This window comes from Bufo gargarizans, chromosome 9, assembly GCF_014858855.1.
Source record: "Bufo gargarizans isolate SCDJY-AF-19 chromosome 9, ASM1485885v1, whole genome shotgun sequence".
NCBI lineage: Eukaryota > Metazoa > Chordata > Amphibia > Anura > Bufonidae > Bufo > Bufo gargarizans.
Window position 1 is genome coordinate 78,954,389 of NC_058088.1, and position 21,833 is coordinate 78,976,221.

General features: G+C 44.4%; 1 protein-coding gene and 1 long non-coding RNA gene across 3 annotated transcripts; one reads left to right on the forward strand and one right to left on the reverse strand.

Annotated features, from left to right (window-relative positions):
* Positions 1–209: 209 nt before the first annotated feature.
* LOC122919346 lies at positions 210–5,175 on the forward strand. The gene is made up of 4 exons (XR_006386788.1): positions 210–234; positions 798–868; positions 3,498–3,542; positions 5,116–5,175. It is a non-coding gene; the product is annotated as an uncharacterized LOC122919346 (long non-coding RNA).
* LOC122919345 lies at positions 429–5,175 on the reverse strand. Of its 2 annotated transcripts, none has more exons than XM_044268309.1 (2): positions 4,615–5,175; positions 429–1,165 (listed from the first exon to the last, which is right to left on the reverse strand). In XM_044268309.1, exons 1-2 carry the CDS (start codon positions 5,033–5,035, stop codon positions 600–602), a joined length of 987 nt encoding a protein of 328 aa, XP_044124244.1. In that variant the 5' UTR covers positions 5,036–5,175; the 3' UTR covers positions 429–599. The 2 variants fall into 2 exon arrangements, with proteins under 2 accessions (XP_044124244.1, XP_044124245.1); XM_044268310.1 differs by lacking the exon at positions 4,615–5,175 and adding an exon at positions 2,652–2,722.
* Positions 5,176–21,833: the final 16,658 nt, after the last annotated feature.

Genomic DNA, 21,833 nt, shown 5'->3' on the forward strand with positions numbered 1-21,833 from the left:
CATATAACACTCAGTCCACTCAGAGAGTGACTTAACCCCCGTCAATAAGCAAAGCGACAAAATAAATAGGGAAGGGAGGGAGGGACTTGAAAAATACTTACGTGAATGAGCCAAAATCGTTATTTTCTGTTCTTTTATAGGTTCTCAAACTGGCAGTTAAAGTGATCTCCAATCAAATTTGAAGATATCAGCGCAAGCACCCACAGCATATGGGTTAACCCATTCTTCACATAGGTAAGTAAATAATATAATCAACATATTAACTGTAATGTTAGGTGCCATGTCATCATGGCTCACCACACTGAATTTATCAGTATGGTTCGCTCCATGATGTCATACGCTCCAATTCACAAAATAGAATAAATCATCACTCAAAATAGAATTTAAGCAAATATCTTTATTTATTTAGTTGGGTAATTAAAGGCCGCAATGCTTATTACTTAACCAATTAATTATAATCTGGTTAATCCAATTTATTCTCAAATATAAATAAGTAAATATTTAAACCAATAAACCATATAACACTCAGTCCACTCAGAGAGTGACTTAACCCCACAACGCCACATAAAAACAAGTGGCCCAATAAACATTGCAAGCCTTTAATAAAAACCATTATCAATTATGTTCTGCAAATCTGAAATGAATATATCACATCCAATATCAGAAAGCTGATCATCCTTTTCTTGGTAAAGTCCTCTAACGAATCCTTCTAATTCAACATGTCTGTAATTGCCATGACCAATTTCCTTCAAATAAATCTCCAATTTTTTATTAATTCTTTTCCTAATTGTTTCCAGAAAGGATAACTCAGAATTGAACCAAGAAAATTTTGGGATGATGTCAGAAAATACGAGTACAACACCATCAAGTAAGTAGCATATTTTACATAACAATTCTTTTAATTCATAAATTAACAAATGCGTTTTGATTTTTCCCAAATCAAACGAGCCAATATGTAAAATAAACAGGTCAGGTTTCGACATTTTTGAATATATAAGGCTGACATTCTTGAAGATATCAGAAATTTTAAGGTCAGCAAAGGAAAACCAGTTTATGGAAAATTCTGCTGAATAACCTAAATTAACAGTAGAATGTCTAAAAGCAGATCTTCTCTCAGCCAATTGAATCAGTTCATCCCCAAAAATCCATACAACTTTTGAAGGTCCTAAAATCAATAAACGACAAGGTTAGGCCGAATATAACATTTATAGCAATTGGACCTCCATCTACCAATACGTTTAATAACAGAACTATCTAAACCCAATTGCTCTGCAAAGGTTGCAGCACCTATACGAAATGAATGTGCTGAAAGTTTATAATTTACGTAACCTAAATCATTGAGACATTTATGAAATACAAAATTGAATTGAAATTTAGACAAATGGGAACCATCAGTGTGGTTAAATAAAGCATTGGAGTCAGGTTTCCTTACCTGAAACCATCTAGTAATATTATCAACTGGACAAATAGATTTAATCGGATAACTCCTCAAACACAACCAAACTCCTTTACTAAATTGGTCAGTCTTGGATTTTTTGATATAAATCTTTAGAATATCACTATTCAAAATTATGTCTGTCATCAATAATGGGGGATTTGAGATTTTATTGTCTGCAGCAATCTCGCTTAATCTTAGAGCAGCAAAGAAAGCTATAGAAAATGCTGCAGAAAATAAATTGGTTTCATATTCCGAAGAACAAACTAATACTAAATTACATATGACCTTTTGTAACAATTCAATAGATAAAGGGCTGGTCTTAACATTGGGGACTGACTTTCTTTTGATACCTTTAATCATTTGTTTAATGATAAAATTATTCAGAATAGAGCTTTCGCCTTTTAATTTAAAGAAAAAAGAAATGCCCGATAATTTTTTAGAAATAGAATCGGCTTGTAAACCGTTGTTGTAAAGATATATAATAAATTTGATAAAATTCCCTAAATTAAAATCAATGGAAGAAATTTTTTGAGATATGCAGAAAAGCTTCCAATCCAACCATGCGGCAGAATATGCTGCCCATGTATTCTTGGCTAATGAACCAAAAATAAGTTCATTAGTTAATCCTCTGATATCTCCCAAAGATGAGTTGGACAAGGAATTCCCATTCGGGAAGCTCGAGGTGTCATTAAGAAGAATTCCTTGAAGCGCTGTCGGGACAAATAATCAGCAATATAATTCGTTTTCCCAGAAATAAATCTAGCTTTTATCCAAATGTTAAATTTTAGACATTGAAAAACTATCTTACGCAATAATGAAGAAACTAACGGAGACTTTGAAGTTAAACAGTTTATGGAAAAAACTACTCCCATATTGTCCGACCTTAGCAGAATTCTCTTATTCTGAAACTCTGAGGACCAAATTGTTAGAGAAACTAGAACTGGAAATAATTCTAGAAAAACCAAATTTTTTGAGTACTTGTTATTAGTAATCAAATTTAAAGGCCAACGTTCGGCAGACCAAAAGTTGTCAAAATAAGCACCATATCCAATAGCACCAGACGCATCTGTATAAAGAGACAAGGTGTCTGAGCCAACAAACTCTTCCTGCCAAATGGTGTGACCGTTAAATTCACATAAAAAGTGCAACCAAACTGAAATGTCATCCTTTAGTTGTTTGGTGATGCGAATATGGGATCGAGGTGAGGACTTACCTGATGTGGCAGCATACAATCTTTTAGAAAAGACCCTTCCCATGGGAATCACACGAGAAATAAAATTAAGAGAACCTAAAAGAGACTGAAGTTGTTTAAGCATAATTTTTTCTTTTCCGGATATGCGAGTTAATTGTTGAACAGTATTCTGTATTTTTTCCATTGGTATGCTAAATTCCATTGTTACTGTATTTATATCTATGCCCAAAAACTTGAGATTCGTAGTAGGATAGACAGTTTTATCTACAGCTAATGGAATGCAGAAATATTTAGCTATACCAATGAATCTATTCAGAAGATTCATACAATCATCCGAATCTTCACGACCTATAAATAAAAAGTCATCGAGATAATGTAGTAAAAATCCACTACCTGAGTGAATATCCATAACCCAGTGTAGAAAAGTTGAAAACGCCTCAAAATAAAAGCAAGATAGGGTGAATCCCATGGGAAGGGCCATATCATAAAAGAATTTATCGAGAAAATAAAAACCCAAAGAATTATAACCGATGGGGTTTATAGGTAGTAGTCTGAAAGCAGATTTAATGTCAGCTTTGGCAAGAAGAGAATTGCGGCCTGCTTTTTGTAAAAAAGACAAAGCTTGATCAAATGAGGAGTATTTCACACTGGCTTTATTTTTTTCCATCTCATCGTTTAAGGAACTGAATTTAGGATAAGATAAATTGTGAATAAGACGAAAAGAATTTGGTTCTTTTTTAGGAACTAAAGCTAAAGGAGATATACGAAAATTCAAGAAGGGGGGAGAATCAAAGGGACCAGCAATCCTACCTGCCAAAATTTCAGATTCAATTTTTTCTTTAACAATATCAATATTTTGTTTTACAGATAACGCATTTTCAACTAGAATGCAACCTGGACCCACAAATTCAGGTATGAAAAACCCATTGGTAAAACTGTCAATTAATAAATTAGCCATCTGAATGTTTGGGTAATGACCTAGCCACTGAATTATTCTTGGCAAATTCAGCGGAGTCACCTTGTTTAAACGATTGAATTTCCTTGTTAGAAATTGGGAAGTGAATACCTTGTTTTTTAAAACATTTTGAGGCTGAATGAGAACCGGCACAGAAAGAACACTCGTGTCGGTATTTGCAATTATGTTGCCATCTGCAATGCGACTTGTTAAATGCGAAACAGATACCTTTTTTGACGTTAATGAAATTGGGTTGACGAAAAAGATTGTTTTTGTTAGGGAGCATTAAATTCAACCAAAGCCCGACATCTTTACTACCCCAATTTAGATTCGGATATACTGCAAGTTTCTGACGAAAGGATTCGTCATACAGACACCAACCCAATCCGCCAAAATTTCTATATGCCTCCAAAATAGTATCTACATGGTAAAATAAACCAGTACAAAGACTAGGAAATTTTTCACCCAAAACTGCTGCGTATATATTAAATGCTTGCAGCCAGTTAAAAAAGGATTTCTGGTGTAATTTTCTCTTTTCTTCAGAATCTGATTTTTTGTCTTTCAATAATTCACTTTTTAAATTCTCACTAGATGAAGGAAGAAGAGAAAAAATTTCAACATATTCTTTTCTCCAAATTTTTTCTTTCACGCTCAAGGGTAAATGAAACCCTAATGGAGAAATTTGACACGCCAGAACTTCTTTAACAGATGTCTCTTTTATACCTGAGTTAAATTCAAGCTCAGGAATTACTGCCATTTCAGGGTTAATATTGGACATTTTAGGTACATTAGTGAACGGTTGAATGGTTGAATTAGCAGCAGTCAGACTATTAAGGGTATTAACTTGACTGACATCTGCTAATCCAGACCAAACATTTTTTGGTGATTCATCCTTTTTAGATAGGTAAAGTAAAAATTCATCAAACAACTGAATCTTCAATTTAGAAGAATCAATGTCAAGTGAATTAATCTCTTGATTAATAGTGCCCTGCGGTTTGCAGTCACTTAAAAAGTTATAATTCAGCTCACCAGAAGCAGATGATGTAGGAGGATGATCAACTGTTGAAGCAGGTGATGGCTCCTGAGTGACAGTTGAATGCTGTTGAAAATGACGCCGTTGAATTTTCCTGCTGGCTCGGCTTGAAGATAAGTTGGTTTTCTTGGTCTTAGAAGGAGGCGCATATTGTGAAGGGGAATATGCCCTCTTGTCTCTCCGCTGACGTTTTTTAATCGGCGAGCGGGTCTCAGGTTTTTCGCGCATGCGCACAAAATTATCGCAGGGAGGATCGATCAGTTCGGCGCTCGCGCCAGGTACTGCGCAGCAGACGGGATTAGAAGATAAAAGAAGCTCTTCTTGCTGGTCCGGTCCTTGCTGTAAGCACTTCCTCAGCCATTCTTCTCCCCCTTGGCTTTCTGCTCTGAAAATAAGTTGTTTCAACAGATCTTCCATGACACAGATGAACGCAGGTCTGTCTCTTGAAAAATACTTACGTGAATGAGCCAAAATCGTTATTTTCTGTTCTTTTATAGGTTCTCAAACTGGCAGTTAAAGTGATCTCCAATCAAATTTGAAGATATCAGCGCAAGCACCCACAGCATATGGGTTAACCCATTCTTCACATAGGTAAGTAAATAATATAATCAACATATTAACTGTAATGTTAGGTGCCATGTCATCATGGCTCACCACACTGAATTTATCAGTATGGTTCGCTCCATCATTGCTGCTGTTCATACGCTGCTATTGAATTGCACTGAGATCTACTTGGAACTGTGCCTTGTTACCATCAGATGCACTACTAGTCCTATTGTACACTTTAGTAAAGATAGACATGTATTGATACCAACTGGCCATCATCTGCTGGCCACTTCATCCACACCCTGACAAAACACTTAACAACAATGGAGTCCCAATCACCATCAAGCAGGAGCCCTAAGACCAGGGTGTGCCCTGAGGGAAGAAAGGCACTAGTCACTACATGTCTCCAGGGAGAGCCAGAAGGGGATGAGGGGTGGGCAATTGCCACTGTGAGTACTATCAACACTCTCACAACCAAAACTACCACTGCCATCCTCTGCTCCTCTCTCCTTGACTGACTGCACATTTCTACGGTCTTGTTTCATCAGGAGCCAATTATACAATCTCTTTTGATGTAGAAACAGCATTGATAAAGACTGTGTGGCAACATGTAGAACATAGTGTATATATCGGATTGCACCACCCACCAAGCTTTACACATGCACTATACAAAGGGTTAATTTTAAGGTTGCATTGCTGTGTGTCGGCACACACCTGTGTAAAAGGCAAGTTTAGCAAATTACTGACACCTTGCAAGAAGTTGTATAATTGCATATAGCTTGGGTAAAAGTCCAGATCTCAGTCTAAATTCAAGTTCCTAAATGGAATAATTTCTATTAATGGCACAAAAAAATTAGTCTTAGGAATGGCTCTGCAAAATGTGTTTATAAATACAAAATAGTCTGAAAGTTTGCAGATATTGGCATCTTCCTCATTTTCTTAACAGCTTATAATTCCTTCTGTTGGCATTCTCTTCCTAGTCACCAGCAATTGTGGAGGGGGAGGAGGGAGATGCAACTGCATTCTCTTTTCCTCAGTGTTTAACAGAAACCGTACCCATTAGAGAAGCAGGTGGAAATAAGTCAGTGGGTCAAACACAAGGACAACTTTTACATCACATCTAGGAACGCCCACCCAATAAGCAAAGTAAAGGAGATCTGTGCCCGCCTATGTCACTTTTTAGATCAAAAGGTTTGATATTTGGCAAAAGATAGAAAGGAACATAATGCCATTGGACATGTTCTTAATTAATAAAGCTTAAAATTGAAATATTGACCCTCCTTTTATCATATGCCCTATATAGAGTGTCAATCAGTGTTGCAGAATTTTTTTGTAATATGTGTAATATATTTCAGAATTCTCACGAAATTTATAACAAAATTTGGATATCAAACTATTTAAATATATTAATAGTGTTGAGCGAATCGAAGTTAACGAAGTGAAATTTGATCCGAATTTGAAGAAAAATTTGATTCGCCATCTTTTATTTTTTTTAATTATTTTTTTTATTCCCTGAAAGGCCTCAATGGAACTCTGATACTGTAAGCAAACAAACAAAACAAAAAACTTATGGCAGCACAGCATTACACATACAAGCAACAGAACTGGGGAATAGGGATTCTTCTGAATTACAGTGGTATTTTACCTACTATACATGAAAAAATAGAAGCTCTTTGCGCACATTTTTGATCAAATGTGTGTCTGGCCTATTCACCAGGTGTCATGGTGGCTTCTGCAGATGGGTCCCTAACACTAGCATAACTGCCTCTCTTGGGTTTAACCTAAGCCTACAACGTTCAGGGCGGTGTAGGAACCAGCTACATTTATACTCTGCTCAGAAGCCCTGGGCAGATGGGCGGGGAGTGCTCAATCTAAAGGAGGCAGCTACCCTCCAAACATAAGAAAATCTAGACTAGCACATCGATAGTCACAGGTGCATATCCACAAAGCTAGCATGCAGACAGCAATCAGAAACGTATGGCAGCACACCATTACACATGTAAACAACAGAACTAAATATTAGGGATTATTCTGGATTAAAATGGTATTATACCTATTCTACATGAAAAATGTAAGCTCTTTGCGCACATTTTTGATCAAACGTATGTCAGGCCCATCTACCGGCATCAAGGTGGCTTCTGCAGATGGGTACCTAACACTAACAGAACTGCCCTTGGTTTATAGTCTGCTGAACGATCCACCACTTTTGGCAAAAACGTATCAAACAGACCATTTTACTGTCAGAACACCCATAAGGTGAGTAATAAAATGTTAGTGCATTTGCACTGTGAGATTGGAGGGTCAAAAATGTTGATGCACAATATACAAATGCACAAAGGCAAAAGAAGCTGTTCATATGCATATTATGCTCATAAAAAATTGAAAAATTATAACTTTGTATAAATAAGAACTGGGACCTAATTATGTTTCATAACCAATTGTCCAGTTATCCAGAATAGTAGATAGAGGAGTAGATAGGTGCATAGGTAGAAAGTTTGATAGACAGATGGTTAGGTAAATTCATGGACTGATCTATTCCTGTTTTTGGCCCAAAAACTAAATTATCCTAATTTGGATTTCTGGTTTATGTAGGCCTCATGCACACGACCGTTGTTGTGTTCCGTTCCGCAAAATGGGGTTCCGTTGTTCCGTGATCCGTTTCCGTTTTTGTTTCCGTGTGTCTTCCTTTATTTTTGGAGGACCACCAGACATAAAGGAAAGTAAGAAAAAGTCTAAGTCAAGTTTGCCATGCAAATGATAGGAAAAAAGCGTACACGGACGCGGATGACAATCTTCTGTGCCTCCGTGTTTTTTAGAGGTTCCATTGACTTGAATGGGTCCGCAAACCGTTTTCCGCAAAAATAATAGGACAGGTTATATTTTTTTGACGGACTGGAACTACGGATCACGGACGCGGATGACAAACTGTGCATTAGCCGAGTTTTTTAACGGACCCATTGAAAGTCAATGGGTCCGCAGAAAATCACGGAAAATGGAACGATGGACACGGAATAAAACAACGGTCGTGTGCATGAGGCCTTACTAGTACATTTTGGGTGTGCCTCTACCTCCACGTTTCTGCCGCTGAAAATGTACCTTCAGCAGCACACATTCCCTTCATTAGGAGATTCATTGTACTATAAAATCATAATGACAAAAATTTCTTTAGGCTAAACCAGGGCCACATTTCTCAACTTTCTCAAAATATACAGTACATGGTGTACATTCTGACAAGCTGTCCTTAACCTTCTCTATATGTCATGTACTGAAAGAGTTAACAAGTTACTAAAATGCTATTTTTCTCATCTTGCTGCTTACCGTTCTGCCTTCAGATGAGCAAGGGAACATCTAGAGGAACCAATGTTCTGTTCTTGTGCAGTTGAAAAGCAGTCCTTCACCCAGAAACCGACTCCTCACTTAATGTACCCAGCCCAGTGTATGTGTTATTAAAATGTCTCATTACGATCACTCTACTGCTTTTACATGCTTTTTTTATTTGCTTAATGCTTCCACAGTTCAGCTGTTTTCTTGGTCAGGTGGCTCACAGCGCAGTGCAGTAATTAGTTTACTCTCCGACATGTCCCTGTCTGAATATTTATGACAGTATAATGCCTGCTTCTTACTAATTTATGTTTGCTTACTGTAAAGGTAAGAAATCCTTTTAGTTTCTTGTTAGTTACAGAAGAATGAATCTCATTTCCTCCTTTTGATATCCCTATGAATCTTGGGAGAAAGGGTGATGTGGAACAGAATGGTCCCAAAGGGATTGCAGATATTCCAGAGTTTACCATGTGTCATAGCATACTCCACTTTGTAGTATACTTTTTACATAATGATTATGTCAATAACCATTAAGTTACATCCCATAATGCCTGGGTGCAGTTCATCACATCTGAACTCAGTATTATGAGAAGTAGGAAGGGCATGGAATGATATTAAGCGGTTCAGAAGAAGAAGAAAAGCACACAAAAATGAGGAAAGAAAGGCAGAAAAAGTTCAGCCCTGGACTCTCTAGATCCAGGCTAGAGGTGACATAACCAGGTACTAGAGCCTCCTTTCAGTTGTAAAGAAAAATCAAGTTTTACCCATCAATCTGCACTCAATACCCCATCATGAGAAAGTGAAAATAGAATTTGAGAAATATTTGCAAATGTATTAAAAAGTATAATCTAAAAATTTCATCAGCACATACAGGGTATGTATTCAGACCCTTTGCTATGACACTTGAAAATTAGCTCTGGGGGCCTCCCATTTCTCTCGATCATCTTTAAGATGTTTTTAAACCTTGATGGAGTCTACCTGTGGAAAATTCAGATGATTGGACAGGATTTGGAAAGACACACTCCTGTCTATATATATGTCTCTGAGCTGACAATGCATAGCAGAGGAAAAAATCTGCCCCAACAAGCTATTTGATAGGGGAAAAAAGGGCCTTAGTAGGAGTGGTGACTGGTGACCAAGAAACTAGTGGTCACTCTGGCTGAGCTCCAAACATCCTGTCTGCAGATGGGAGAAAACTTCCAGAAGGTCAACCAACCACTGCAGCACCCATCTGGGCTTCTTGGCAGAATGGCATGCATTACAAGTAAAAAAAAAATCTGATAGTTTTAAAGGATCCATAGTCTGGCTGTGGTCTTTTCTCTTGTAACAGCATAGCACTGGTACTTGGGGAGGTGGATAGTCTACAGCAATGTTTCCCAACCAGCGTGCCACCAGCTGTTGCAAAACTATAACTCCCAACATGCCCAGACAGCCTTTGGCTATGCGGGCATGGTGGGAGTTGTAGTTTTGTAACAGCTGGAGGCACACTGGTTGGGAAACACTGGTCTACAGGACACCAAGAATCAAATCTATACTAGGGAGATTGTCATAAAACCCTTCAACATCCTAGACCATCAATATAGAGGTTGTCCGGGTGTTTAATGTTTGACCTATCCTCACTATAGGTCATCAATAGGTTTGAGTGAAACCAGTTCAGACAGAGCAGAACTTGTGCCTGGTCCATTACAGTTAGTTTCTAAGCATGCATTCGTGTTTCAAAATCCAAAACCGAACTCTGGTTTGTTAAGGAGCCACAAACCCAAGTTTGGATTTGGTTTTTGAAACATTGATGTATGTGCAGGCCAGGCACGAGACTAAACATATCTCGCGTTATTGGTGGTGATAAGAAGATTTGCTCAGCGGAGCCAATAAATTGTAAGGCGGCATGGGGCTCAACCCGACTCAAAGGACCCCCGGTAATCAGCTGTTTGAGGAGGCTGCGGCACTCTGGAGAGTGACCCGACCAGCTTGCAGCTTATTAAAGACAGCATTGTCCATTAGAAAGTGGACTTGAATGGGACAGAGCTGTGCTTAGCTCTGTGACCGATGAATCTGATGTTACTGGCCTAGGAGGTTGCCTAAGTGCTCACCGTAGCACCATGGCCTCTTCAAGAAGCCAATTGGAGGGTGGGGAAGAGGGGCGGAAAACCCGGGAGTTGGATCCCTTACTGATTAGATATCAATGGCCTATTCTGAGGATAGATGATCAATATGAATATATTGGACAACTCTTTTAATGTCTTGCTTGCTCTTCACCTCTGTAGACCACAAAGAAAGTTTGGTAAAGCTCTCAGGTACACTCAACAGTGTATCTTTTCAGGAAATCCTAAACCGAATGCACACAGAGTAATTTCCATTTTCTTTTTGCAGTCCCATTGAAGTTAACGGTTTCACATACGGCTGCAAAAAAAAAAAACAGAACGGACACAGAAAGAAAATACATGAAGAGGCAATGGCTATTTGCTCGGTCCTACTAAATTACCCAACACCTTACTCACAGCCCCTCCCCCCAAACCCAAAGAAATAAACACACCACACCACTGCTTGGATTTAATCGGCCACAGCAGCCGTTTATTGAATAAATACAAAATATATAACATAAGTTAACCAATGACGAGGGAGGTCCTAGAAGCCCCAATAACTTAATAACACTGGAACACCTACGTCACCATCTTGCCCCCAGCCGTTGAACCCAGCTCGGAGGCAGCAACTGATGGACGCGTAATTAGTTCCTACCAGCTCCTCAATGAGAGTCCAGCCCCTCCCGCGGGGCCCTCCCATCCTCAGGTACCACCATATTCCTCCACTTCAAGGACCTCCCCCGCCTCCATGACTGCCGCGACACATAAAACAAAAAACACCAACACTTCCCCTACCTCCACCTCCAACAGGGATGGGTGGGTGGGCGTTTCAGTCCCCTGGCCACACTGCGCTCCGATCCGGCCGCACCCCCCACTGCCCCGGCAACTCGCGCCTCCACCCGATACCGCCGCCCACACATTTTAACCCTTTCCTCACCTGTCCCTCGCCGCCAAGCCACTTCATGCGCGTCCTCCCCCACCGCTGCGCTCCTGTCCGGCCTGACTTGAAGAGGCATTGGCTATTTGCTCGGTCCTACTAAATTACCCAACACCTTACTCACAGCCCCTCCCCCCAAACCCAAAGAAATAAACACACCACACCACTGCTTGGATTTAATCGGCCACAGCAGCCGTTTATTGAATAAATACAAAATATATAACATAAGTTAACCAATGATGAGGGAGGTCCTAGAAGCCCCAATAACTTAATAACACTGGAACACCTACGTCACCATCTTGCCCCCAGCCGTTGAACCCAGCTCGGAGGCAGCAACTGATGGACGCGTAATTAGTTCCTACCAGCTCCTCAATGAGAGTCCAGCCCCTCCCGCGGGGCCCTCCCATCCTCAGGTACCACCATATTCCTCCACTTCAAGGACCTCCCCCGCCTCCAAGAACGCGCAGCTTGACCACCTCAACCCTGCGCGTCCCTCTACATACGTAACGCTATTTCAACACCACTCTGGAGCCCCAGAGACCACAAATCCGTCCCCACCGCATTCAGGTGCACTCCATCAGCTCTCCAAAATGCACCCTCCCCTTTCTCCAGTACCTCATGCCGCACACCACAACCCCGCCATTCCGCGCCATAAACCGGCCCACTGCCCTATTCACTTTGATCCGCGCCTTATTAAGACTCTCCACTGACCTCGCACCCCTCCAAGCCTTCCGTGGAACAATATCAGACCAGACCGTGATCACCCCCGGAAACAAAGCCCAGATCCTAAGCAAGTCAAACTTAACACCACAAACCAATTCCCTAAAAGGACGCTTGCCTAAGTCATTCCCCCCCACATGCAAAACCAACACATCCGGAGGCCGGTCCAGCCGCACAAAATGATGCACCTCCCTCAACACCCCGCCCCACAACATACCTCTCACACCTAACCACCTGACCGTAGCCAACTCCGGACTAAAACCCAACTGTCACCCACTCGGCCTCACATCCGCTCTGATCGCACCCCAAAACACATAAGAGTGCCCTAAAATCCACACCAAAGCCGCCGCCGTCCGACCTGTGAACACAAAAGAACAAAATTAACAACAAACCACCACCCACAGTACCATTACAACAAAGCAGGCCGCACATAAGATTTAAACCGCACCGACTCCCAACGCCCAATCCTCCTAATCACCTCTTCACTGGCGCCCAGCCTGGCGGCCTCAGTCGCCGCCCCAATTCTGAACGAATGACCAGAATAATCCTTGACCGGCACACCCAACACCTTCAAACATTTCTTAAAGACCTCCAGAAACTGAAACCTAGACAAAAAGGAACCATCCTCATGCCTAAGAAAAGGAACCACATCCCTCTCCAGACCCGCCCCATAAGACCACGCACACCGCACCAGGCACATACTACACCCCGGCACCGAAAACAACATGAAACGTTGCCCCCTGCCCTCCTGATCCGTTTTCGACCTGCGAATCAGTACAGACAACCTATCCCCCATCAACTCGACATCCTCGCTCCTAAGCCCCCCCACTCTACGAACACTGTCACACACCAACTCCCCCAAGCGGAAGGCGCCGAAAAACGCCAAAGCAAACGCAGCCTTAAACAGCCCCAGCTCCCACCCGGAACTGCAAATCCCACTCAACTGATCACCCATTTGCACCAACAACTCAAAAGACACCGGCCTCCGACAATACGGCACCCTGCCTGCAACCCTGCGCCAACCCTTCAAAACCTGCCGTACCAAAAATTCCTTAGTCAAATCCCGTAGCCCCCGCAGCCGAAAACCAAACGCGACCCCCGCAATAAGATGATTCACCTTCGACACCGACCACCCCTTACTCTTCAGCTGCCCCAACCACATTAACAACCTCACATCCCCGTCCCCAGCCCCCCAAGTCCCATTCCAAGTTTCCCAGATCGCCCACGCCTTACCATACTCCCTCCACGTACCCGGACTCAACAAATCCCTCAACATCCCCATTACTTCTCCTCCAGGATCCCCCACAGCCACGACGGACACTCCAGACCCTCCGCCTCCGCTTCTGGCGCTAGAAGCCGGAACCGCTCCCACTGTGAGAAAGAGAATCCGCCACCGAATTAGACACTCCAGCCACATGTTCCGCCACCACCCACACAATTATCGACAAGCAGCGCAATACCAAAAACTGCAACAGCCTAACCACCGGCGGAGAAGATGTGGACAAACTGTTGATAGCCTGAACCACCCCCAAATTGTCGCAATGAAAGCGCACCTTCCTGTTTCCCAATATCTCCCCCCACAACACCACCGCCATCACAATGGGAAAAAGTTCTAACAAAGCCACGTTCCTCACCCACCCCCGACTTACCCACGATTCCGGCCACACGCCCGCACACCATTGTCCCTGGCAATAAGCCCCAAAACCCTCCCCCCCCCCCCCGACGTGTCAGTATATAACTCCAACTCCACACTATCACACAATTCCTCCATCACCAAAGACCTACCATTGTACTGACCCAAAAACTCCGCCCACACCCTCAAATCCCCTTTCAACTCCTTACGCAACCTGATAAAATGATATGGCGCTAACACCACCGCCGTAGCCGCGGCTAACCGTCTACAAAAAATTCTACCCATTGGCATAATTTGACAAGCAAAGTTCAATTTACCCAACAATGACTGCAACTCCCGCAGCCTAATCTTCTCCCCCCCTATGGCCCTGTCAATTTCCTGACGCAAATCCACCAACTTATCATGGGGAAGCCTACACTCCATCCTCTCCGTATCTATAACAATCCCCAAAAAACACAATTCCGTCACCGGACCAACCGTCTTCTCCCGCGCCAACGGTACCCCAAAACGCGCAAAAACCGACTGCACCGTGTGCAGCAACAAAGAACACACCCGTGAATTCGCCGCCCCCAAACACAAAAAATCATCTAAATAATGGATAACGGATGAACAACCGGAAACTTCCACCACTACCCATTCTAGAAACGAGCTAAAAGTCTCAAAATATGCACATGAAAGAGAGCACACAAAATACTCCCCATCCCAAAAACATCCCAACAAACCCATGCTCTCCACGTGCACCGGCAGCAACCGAAACGCCGCCTCCACATCAACCTTAGCCATCAACGTCCCCCGCCCCAACCGCCTCACCCATCTCACAGCCGCATCAAAGGATGTGTAGACCACCGAACAAAGTTTAGGATCTATACCATCATTGACCGACGCCCCTTTCGGGTAAGACAAGTGATGAATGGGCCGAAACTTATTCGGCTCCTTCTTCGGCACCACTCCCAGCGGAGACACCCTCAACCCCGGGATCGGCGGTTCCTTGAATGGACCCGCCATCCGCCCCAACTCCACCTCCTTCCACAGCTTCTCCGTCACCACTTCCGCATGAACAAGCGCAGACCTAAGATTCTTATGAACAATAGGCCCCGCCGTAACAACCGATGGAATCCAAAAACCAAAACTAAAACCATCCCCCAACAAAACAGCCGCAACCCGATCCGGGTACCTATCTAGAAACCCCTGCATCTCTTCCAACCGCACCAGCGTCCGTCCCTTTTCAGCACTATCCCCCCCCCCCCCTATTCCTACCCCCTTTGAAGGAACGGTTAGCTCCATGGGCTCCCCCACACCCCGTGCACTCGTGCTTAAATTTGCACTTGGCCCCAAATCTGCAATTTCCCTCGTTAAATAGGAAAAACAACCCCTTTGCCGATGCCGCTGCCAAGGCACCCGGGGATGACCCCCCGGACTCCCCCCGAAAGGACTGCCCAGCCCTAGGAGGCGCCGTCACCCTCAACCACAACCCAATATCCTTATGATCCCATCGGATATCAGGCCTCACCGCTTTTCGCTGCCGGAACTGCTCATCATACCGGAGCCAACCCACACCCTTATAAACCCTATACGCCTCCCCAATAGCATCCTGGTAGCAAAACAGCGCTGAACAACAATCCGGCGACCTTTCACCAATGACACTCGCTAATATGGCAAACGCCTGCCAATTAGCAAAAGTACGTAGGATCAATCGATGCCGCCGTTTATCCTCATCCTCCTTCTTCCCCTCCTCCTTCTTACCCCTATCCAGGTTAAACCGTTCCAACGGGAGCAGCGAGAATATCTCCACATACTCCCCCTTCCAGATCTTCTCCCTCACCTCCTGCTTCAAATGAGCCCCCAACGGCCCCTCAAAGCATACGTACACCTCCCCGCGCGCCCTATCATCCAACCTCTGCACCTCCTCCTCTCCCCCCGCCTGCGTTTCCACCGACACCGACCCCGCCACAACCCCTGGCGACCCCGCCACTGCCCCCAGTACCACTCCCCACCCTGGCAACGGAGACCCAATGCCGGCCCCCATACCAGACAACCATCCCGCCAATCCCCCCAACAACTGCCCCAAGCCCTTACCGAACTCCCCCATGGACCCCCCCCCAGCAACCGGGAAACCCTGCGCTAACATGGAGCCCCACGCAATCTCACCAGGCACCACGGGCGCTGTGACTCCCGCTGCCGCAGATCCTGACTCCCGCCGTCCGGACACTTCACCGTCATAGCTCCTGGACGTCGACGGCTGTTCCTCCTGGACCACCTGCACGACCCTCTGCACCACGCTTGACGGACCCCGGGACGAGACCACGGCGCCCACCACGGCAAGGGGATCCTCTTCCACGCTGCTCACATCTTCTCTGGACCTGTGCTGACATCCGTCTCCACCCAGCGCAGCCCGAGGAACCAGGATGTCATCCAGAAGCCGAGCGGACCGCCCACTGAAGGAGGGACTGGGCCGGTCCGCCGTTCCCGGTCCGGAATCCATCAGCACTGCCGCAGGGATCGGGGGAAGGGGCGTCCCGCTCCTCTCAGGGCCCCGCTGCGTAACGGGATTCCTCCCGCGGCGAGAGCGACTCGCGGAAGGCTGAGCAGCCGCTCTCCGCCGCCGAGGGTCCACAGGGGGGCTCCCTACTCGGCGCCGGGCCCGGGGGGTGATTTCAGGGCTTAGGCGCGCCGGTGGGACGCTCCGCCGCGGCCGGGCAGCCCGAACAATGGGGGTAGCCTCAGGGGGTAGCAACTATACAGGCACCAACCTGCTCCTGCAGCCAGCCAGGCCCCCGCACCTCCGCTTCACGCTGCAACCGCTCCAGCATCTCCTCTACAGACAGGACAGGCGCCGACATCATGCCGTCCGTTTCAGTCCCCTGGCCACACTGCGCTCTGATCCGCCCACTTCCTCCTTCTCCGCTCCGGCCGCACCCCCCGCTGCCCCGGCAACTCGCGCCTCCACCCGATACCGCCCCCCACACATTTTAACCCTTTCCTCACCTGTCCCTCGCCGCCAAGCCACTTCATGCGCGTCCTCCCCCACCGCTGCGCTCCTGTCCGGCCTGACTGTCCCTGACTTAAGAAGTCATCCACATGAACGTATTTTTATTCCATTTCTGTTCCGTTTTTTACAGGTCCGTATACGGAACCATTCATTTTAAAGGAGGCTTGAAAAGAACTGAAATGACATTCCGTTTCCGTATGTCCACTTGTCCGTTCCACAAAAAAATGTCCTATTCTTGTCTGTTTTGTGGACAAGGAGAGGCATTGTTACAATGGATTGGCAAAATAAAACAGATGCAAAATGGATGTCATCCATTTTTTTGCAGACTGCAAAATACACACGGTCATGTGCATGATCCCTAAGGCTGATAAATACTTTACTGCAGTGAAAGGGACATTGTTAATACACCCTTCTACACTTTGACACAGTCCTGGCCAGCTGTATCTTAATCCTATACACCTCAACTGGGAATTAGTCACGTTTGCATGAACCTTGCTACCAACCTTCTGCAGAGAGACTTTGGAGAAAAAGAGGGGAAGAATACTAAAATTCCTATCATTTCTCATATCCATACATTGCTATCAGGGAAGATTAGCATTGTGAATTATTTAGAACTGTGTTCTGATACTGTTGGATCACTACAACTCCCATTCTGCACTCTAGTAAAGAGTGACTTTTCTATTTTCTACAAATCGCCTGGTTATGGACTCCAGCAACATTCACCGGGCCACAGCACTTAAACCTCCTGCCTTGTACATAGGGGCATAGCTATAGGGAAAGCGGGGGAAGTGGCTGCTTTGGGGCCCTGACCCAGAAGGGGGCCCATCCAGGAGGAAGAGGTCTAAAAGATTTTGTCAGGGCCCCCTCAAAAGTATTACACAATGAAATGATATACAGTGACAGTATAGACAGTGTAGAAAATGGATGGAACAGCTGCCGGGCCTGGTCTGAGAGAGCGATCTTTACTAGCCATGAAATGGGGGCCACATGAAAGGAAGCGGTTGCGAAAAAAATTACTGGGGGAGGGGGGCCCCATTCAAAAATTTGCTGTGGGGCCCAGTCATTTCTAGCTACGCCACTGCTTGTACACCAAGGGCACCCTGACTATCAACCAGCAGGAGCCCCAAGGGAAGAAAGAATGAGCCCTCCTGTCACTACTCAGCCCAAGGGATCATCAGTGTGAGGACTGCCACTGTGATTTATGTGATTGTTGCCGTCAGAGCCACTACCACTCCAATCCTCCTCTGCGCTCCTCTCTGACCGCGCCACGTGTCTACACTGTGCTGTCAAAACATTACAACAGGATCTGCTAAACAGAGCACGTCGTAATTGAATTCCTTTATGCCCCCAGACTCTTATTGGCAATCCGCTAAACTGCTCAGTCGTTTTTTTGTATGCAGCACCATAGGAATCCTGCTGTTGCCTGGGTCTCCCATAATAGTCATCTTTTTGTAATAGTTAAGCAAAAGCCATTTAACATGGAGCTGTGCTTCAGCGAAGTGGACATCCCTCATATCATTTCAAATGCACAATATACATCCATATAAATTCTGTCCAGGAGCTGTGGTTGGGGCTCTCCAAAGTAATCTATATGCAAAATTCTTTTTTCTTTTTTTTTGCTTCTGTTACATAATGAGTCAGATACATTCAACTGTGCACTATTTTATCTTTTTTCACTGAGATTTATTCAACAGAGACTGATTGTTCTTTACTTGAAATATGTATGTCTGTTCAGCCAGATAATTTTTCTTTGCTTTGTTTGCTTGAGTAATTTAATGTGTCTCTTGGTATTTGTGTGAACTGGAAAAGTTTGCTTGCCGTATACAATTTTCATCTGCTGAAGGCCGTTCAAGCATATTTGAAGATTTTACAAAATAATGAAACCAAGCCCTGAGTACGATGGATTAAAGTGTATTCATGCTTACAAAATGACACACAGATGTAGGAAATACAGTTGCACCCAGCAGAACGTTAACACAGCACTGAGGACAAGATGCACGGCAGAATCGGAGAAAGGTGAAATGCTAGGCTGTCGTAGCTGAATGTACACATTTGTCTAGGAAGAGATACAGTATTTAAAGGGCTTCTGTCAGCCCACTAAACCGTTTTTTTTTTTTTTGGTTAATAATAATCCCTACACTGCGAGCTCCCTATACATAAGCTAAATATTCATTTTTGTTCAGTAGATTTCGTCAAAAAGCAATTTTTATAATATGTAAAGTACCTTGCTACCAGCAAGTAGGGCGGCTACTTGCTGGTAGCAGCCACATCCTCCTCTCATAATGACGCCCCCTCCGCTGTGTGAGTGACAGGGCCAGGGAACTGGATCGTTCTCTGCTGGCCCTGTTTGAATTCAAAATATCGCGCCGTACCTGTCTTTAATCGGCGCAGGTGCACTGAGAGGCGGCCGCTCTGTCGGCCGCTCCATCCTCAATGTGCCTGCGCCGATGACGTCACATCTACACCCGGCGCATTGAGGATGGAGCGGCCGAGACAGGGGCCGCCTCTCAGTGCGCCTGCGCCGATTAAAGACAGGTACGGCGCAGGCGCGATATTTTGAATTCAAACAGGGCCAGCAGAGGACAATCCCGTTCCCTGGCCCTGTCACTCACACAGCGGAGGGGGCGTCATTATGAGAGGAGGATGCGGCTGCTACCAGCAAGTAGCTGCCCTACTTGCTGGTAGCAAGGTAATTTACATATTATAAAAATTGCTTTTTAACTAAATCTACTGAACAAAAATGAATATTTAGCTTTTGTATAGGGAGCTCGCAGTGTAGGGATTATTATTAACCAAAAAAAAAAAAAAAACGGTTTAGTGGGCTGACAGAAGCCCTTTAAGAAAGGTCTTCCATAACGTTTAGTAAGTAGTGGTCTAAAAAATGTATGATGAGGTAGGAGAGCATTGTTTGTGTCCATACGGATGTAAGAAATTAACCTCCTTATATTGACCAAATATTACTGTTCTGCACTGACCAAATTATACTGCCATGTGTGCCATGAGGAAGCGCCGTAACAGAGATTCTGATGTTTGCACTTTTTTTAAATCTAATCCAGTATACTAAGGCTAAACGACGATTTTGGTTGTTAGACCCTTTGTGTGATCAAGGATAGCTGTTTAGCAGTACAGCCATGGAACTGAATGGGGTCGCAGGGCAACTGGCAAAATACCACAACCTTAACGCTAGAATTTGACTTCTATATTCGCAGAAATTACTCTTAATGTCTTTTTAGTGCAAATTAACAAGACTTGGATAACACTGACCGCATTATGTCAGTGTTATCCACTACATTCCAGACCTCTAAGGGTTACATATGCTATGCAACCCCCGGCATGGCTGGAAGTCCAGGACGGGTGCTGCGCTGCGAGTCGCCAGCGTGCCACTCGTCCGTCTGAAAGGTGCCTTAGGGTTAGAATCCCTGGCTGATGCAATCATACTACTTTAGCTCGTCCCTCAGAGAGAGGGGGTGGACGAGCCTTCCTTCCTTAGAAGGGCACACTAAAATGTGCCACTTATAGACTGCTCTTGAGATCACATACAAAGCTTAACACAAGGCATAGCAAATACATTAGAAAGATTTAAAACAGCCAACCCATCAACAGCCTTTTCTATAATGTGAGCAGTATTGGTTGCCTCCACTTGCAGAGCTGCCTAGTGGAGTGAGAGCGCTGGGCCTCACTACACACTACATTGCTCTACAATAGATGGTGACGATGTGATCCTGCCTACGATATGCTATCATGGCTGAGCAGCCTGACAGGAAAACTCACCAATATGTACAGTCGTGGCCAAAAGTTTTGAGAATGACATAAATATTGGAAATTGGAAAAGTTGCTGCTTAAGTTTTTATAATAGCAATTTGCATAGACTCCAGAATGTTATGAAGAGTGATCAGATGAATTGCATAGTCCTTCTTTGCCATGAAAATTAACTTAATCCCCAAAAAACTTTGCACTGCATTTCATTGCTGTCATTAAAGGACCTGCTGAGATCATTTCAGTAATCGTCGTTAAAGGGATTCTGTCATGAGAAATTGGTCCTCTAAGCTAATCCTATGGCGATGTCCCATGTAAAACACTGAATCCTAAAGTGAGTTTATCAAATGCCCCTGTGGCTCTATGTTCATAAAAAAGACGTTTATATCACCTGTCAATCACTTCGAAATGTGTCCAAGGGGACGTCTCATGGTGAAAGGTGCCCGGCTGCAGCCATCTCGTTTAGGTGCCCAGCGCCTTTTTTATGAATATAGAGCCACAGGGGCATTTAATAAACTCACTTTAGGATTCAGTGTTTTACAAGGGACATCGCCATATGTTTATCTTATAGGACCAATTTCTCATGACAGAATCCCTTTAACTCAGGTGAGAATGTTGACGAGCACAAGGCTGGAAATCATTATGTCAGGCTGATTGGGTTAAAATGGCAGACTTGACCTGTTAAAAGGAGGGTGATGCTTGAAATCATTGTTCTTCCATTGTTAACCATGGTGACCTGCAAAGAAACGCGTGCAGCCATCATTGCGTTGCATAAAAATGGCTTCACAGGCAAGGATATTGTGGCTACTAAAATTGCACTGCAGGATCGTCTCCTAAAGAGGATTCAGCTGCGGGATCGGAGTTGCCCCAGTGCAGAGCTTGCTCAGGAATGGCAGCAGGCAGGTGTGAGCGCATCTGCACACACAGTGAGGCGAAGACTTTTGGAAGATGGCCTGGTGTCAAGAAGGGCAGCAAAGAAGCCACTTCTCTCCAAAAAAATATCAGGGACAGATTGATCTTCTGCAGAAAATATGGTGAATGGACTGGTGAGGACTGGGGCAAAGTCATATTCTCCAATGAAGCCTCTTTCCGATTGTTTGGAGCATCAGGAAAAAGGCTTGTCCGGAGAAGAAAAGGTGAGCGCTACCGTCAGTCCTGTGTCATGCCAACAGTAAAGCATCCTGAGACCATTCATGTGTGGGGTTGCTTCTCATCCAAGGGAGTGGGCTCAC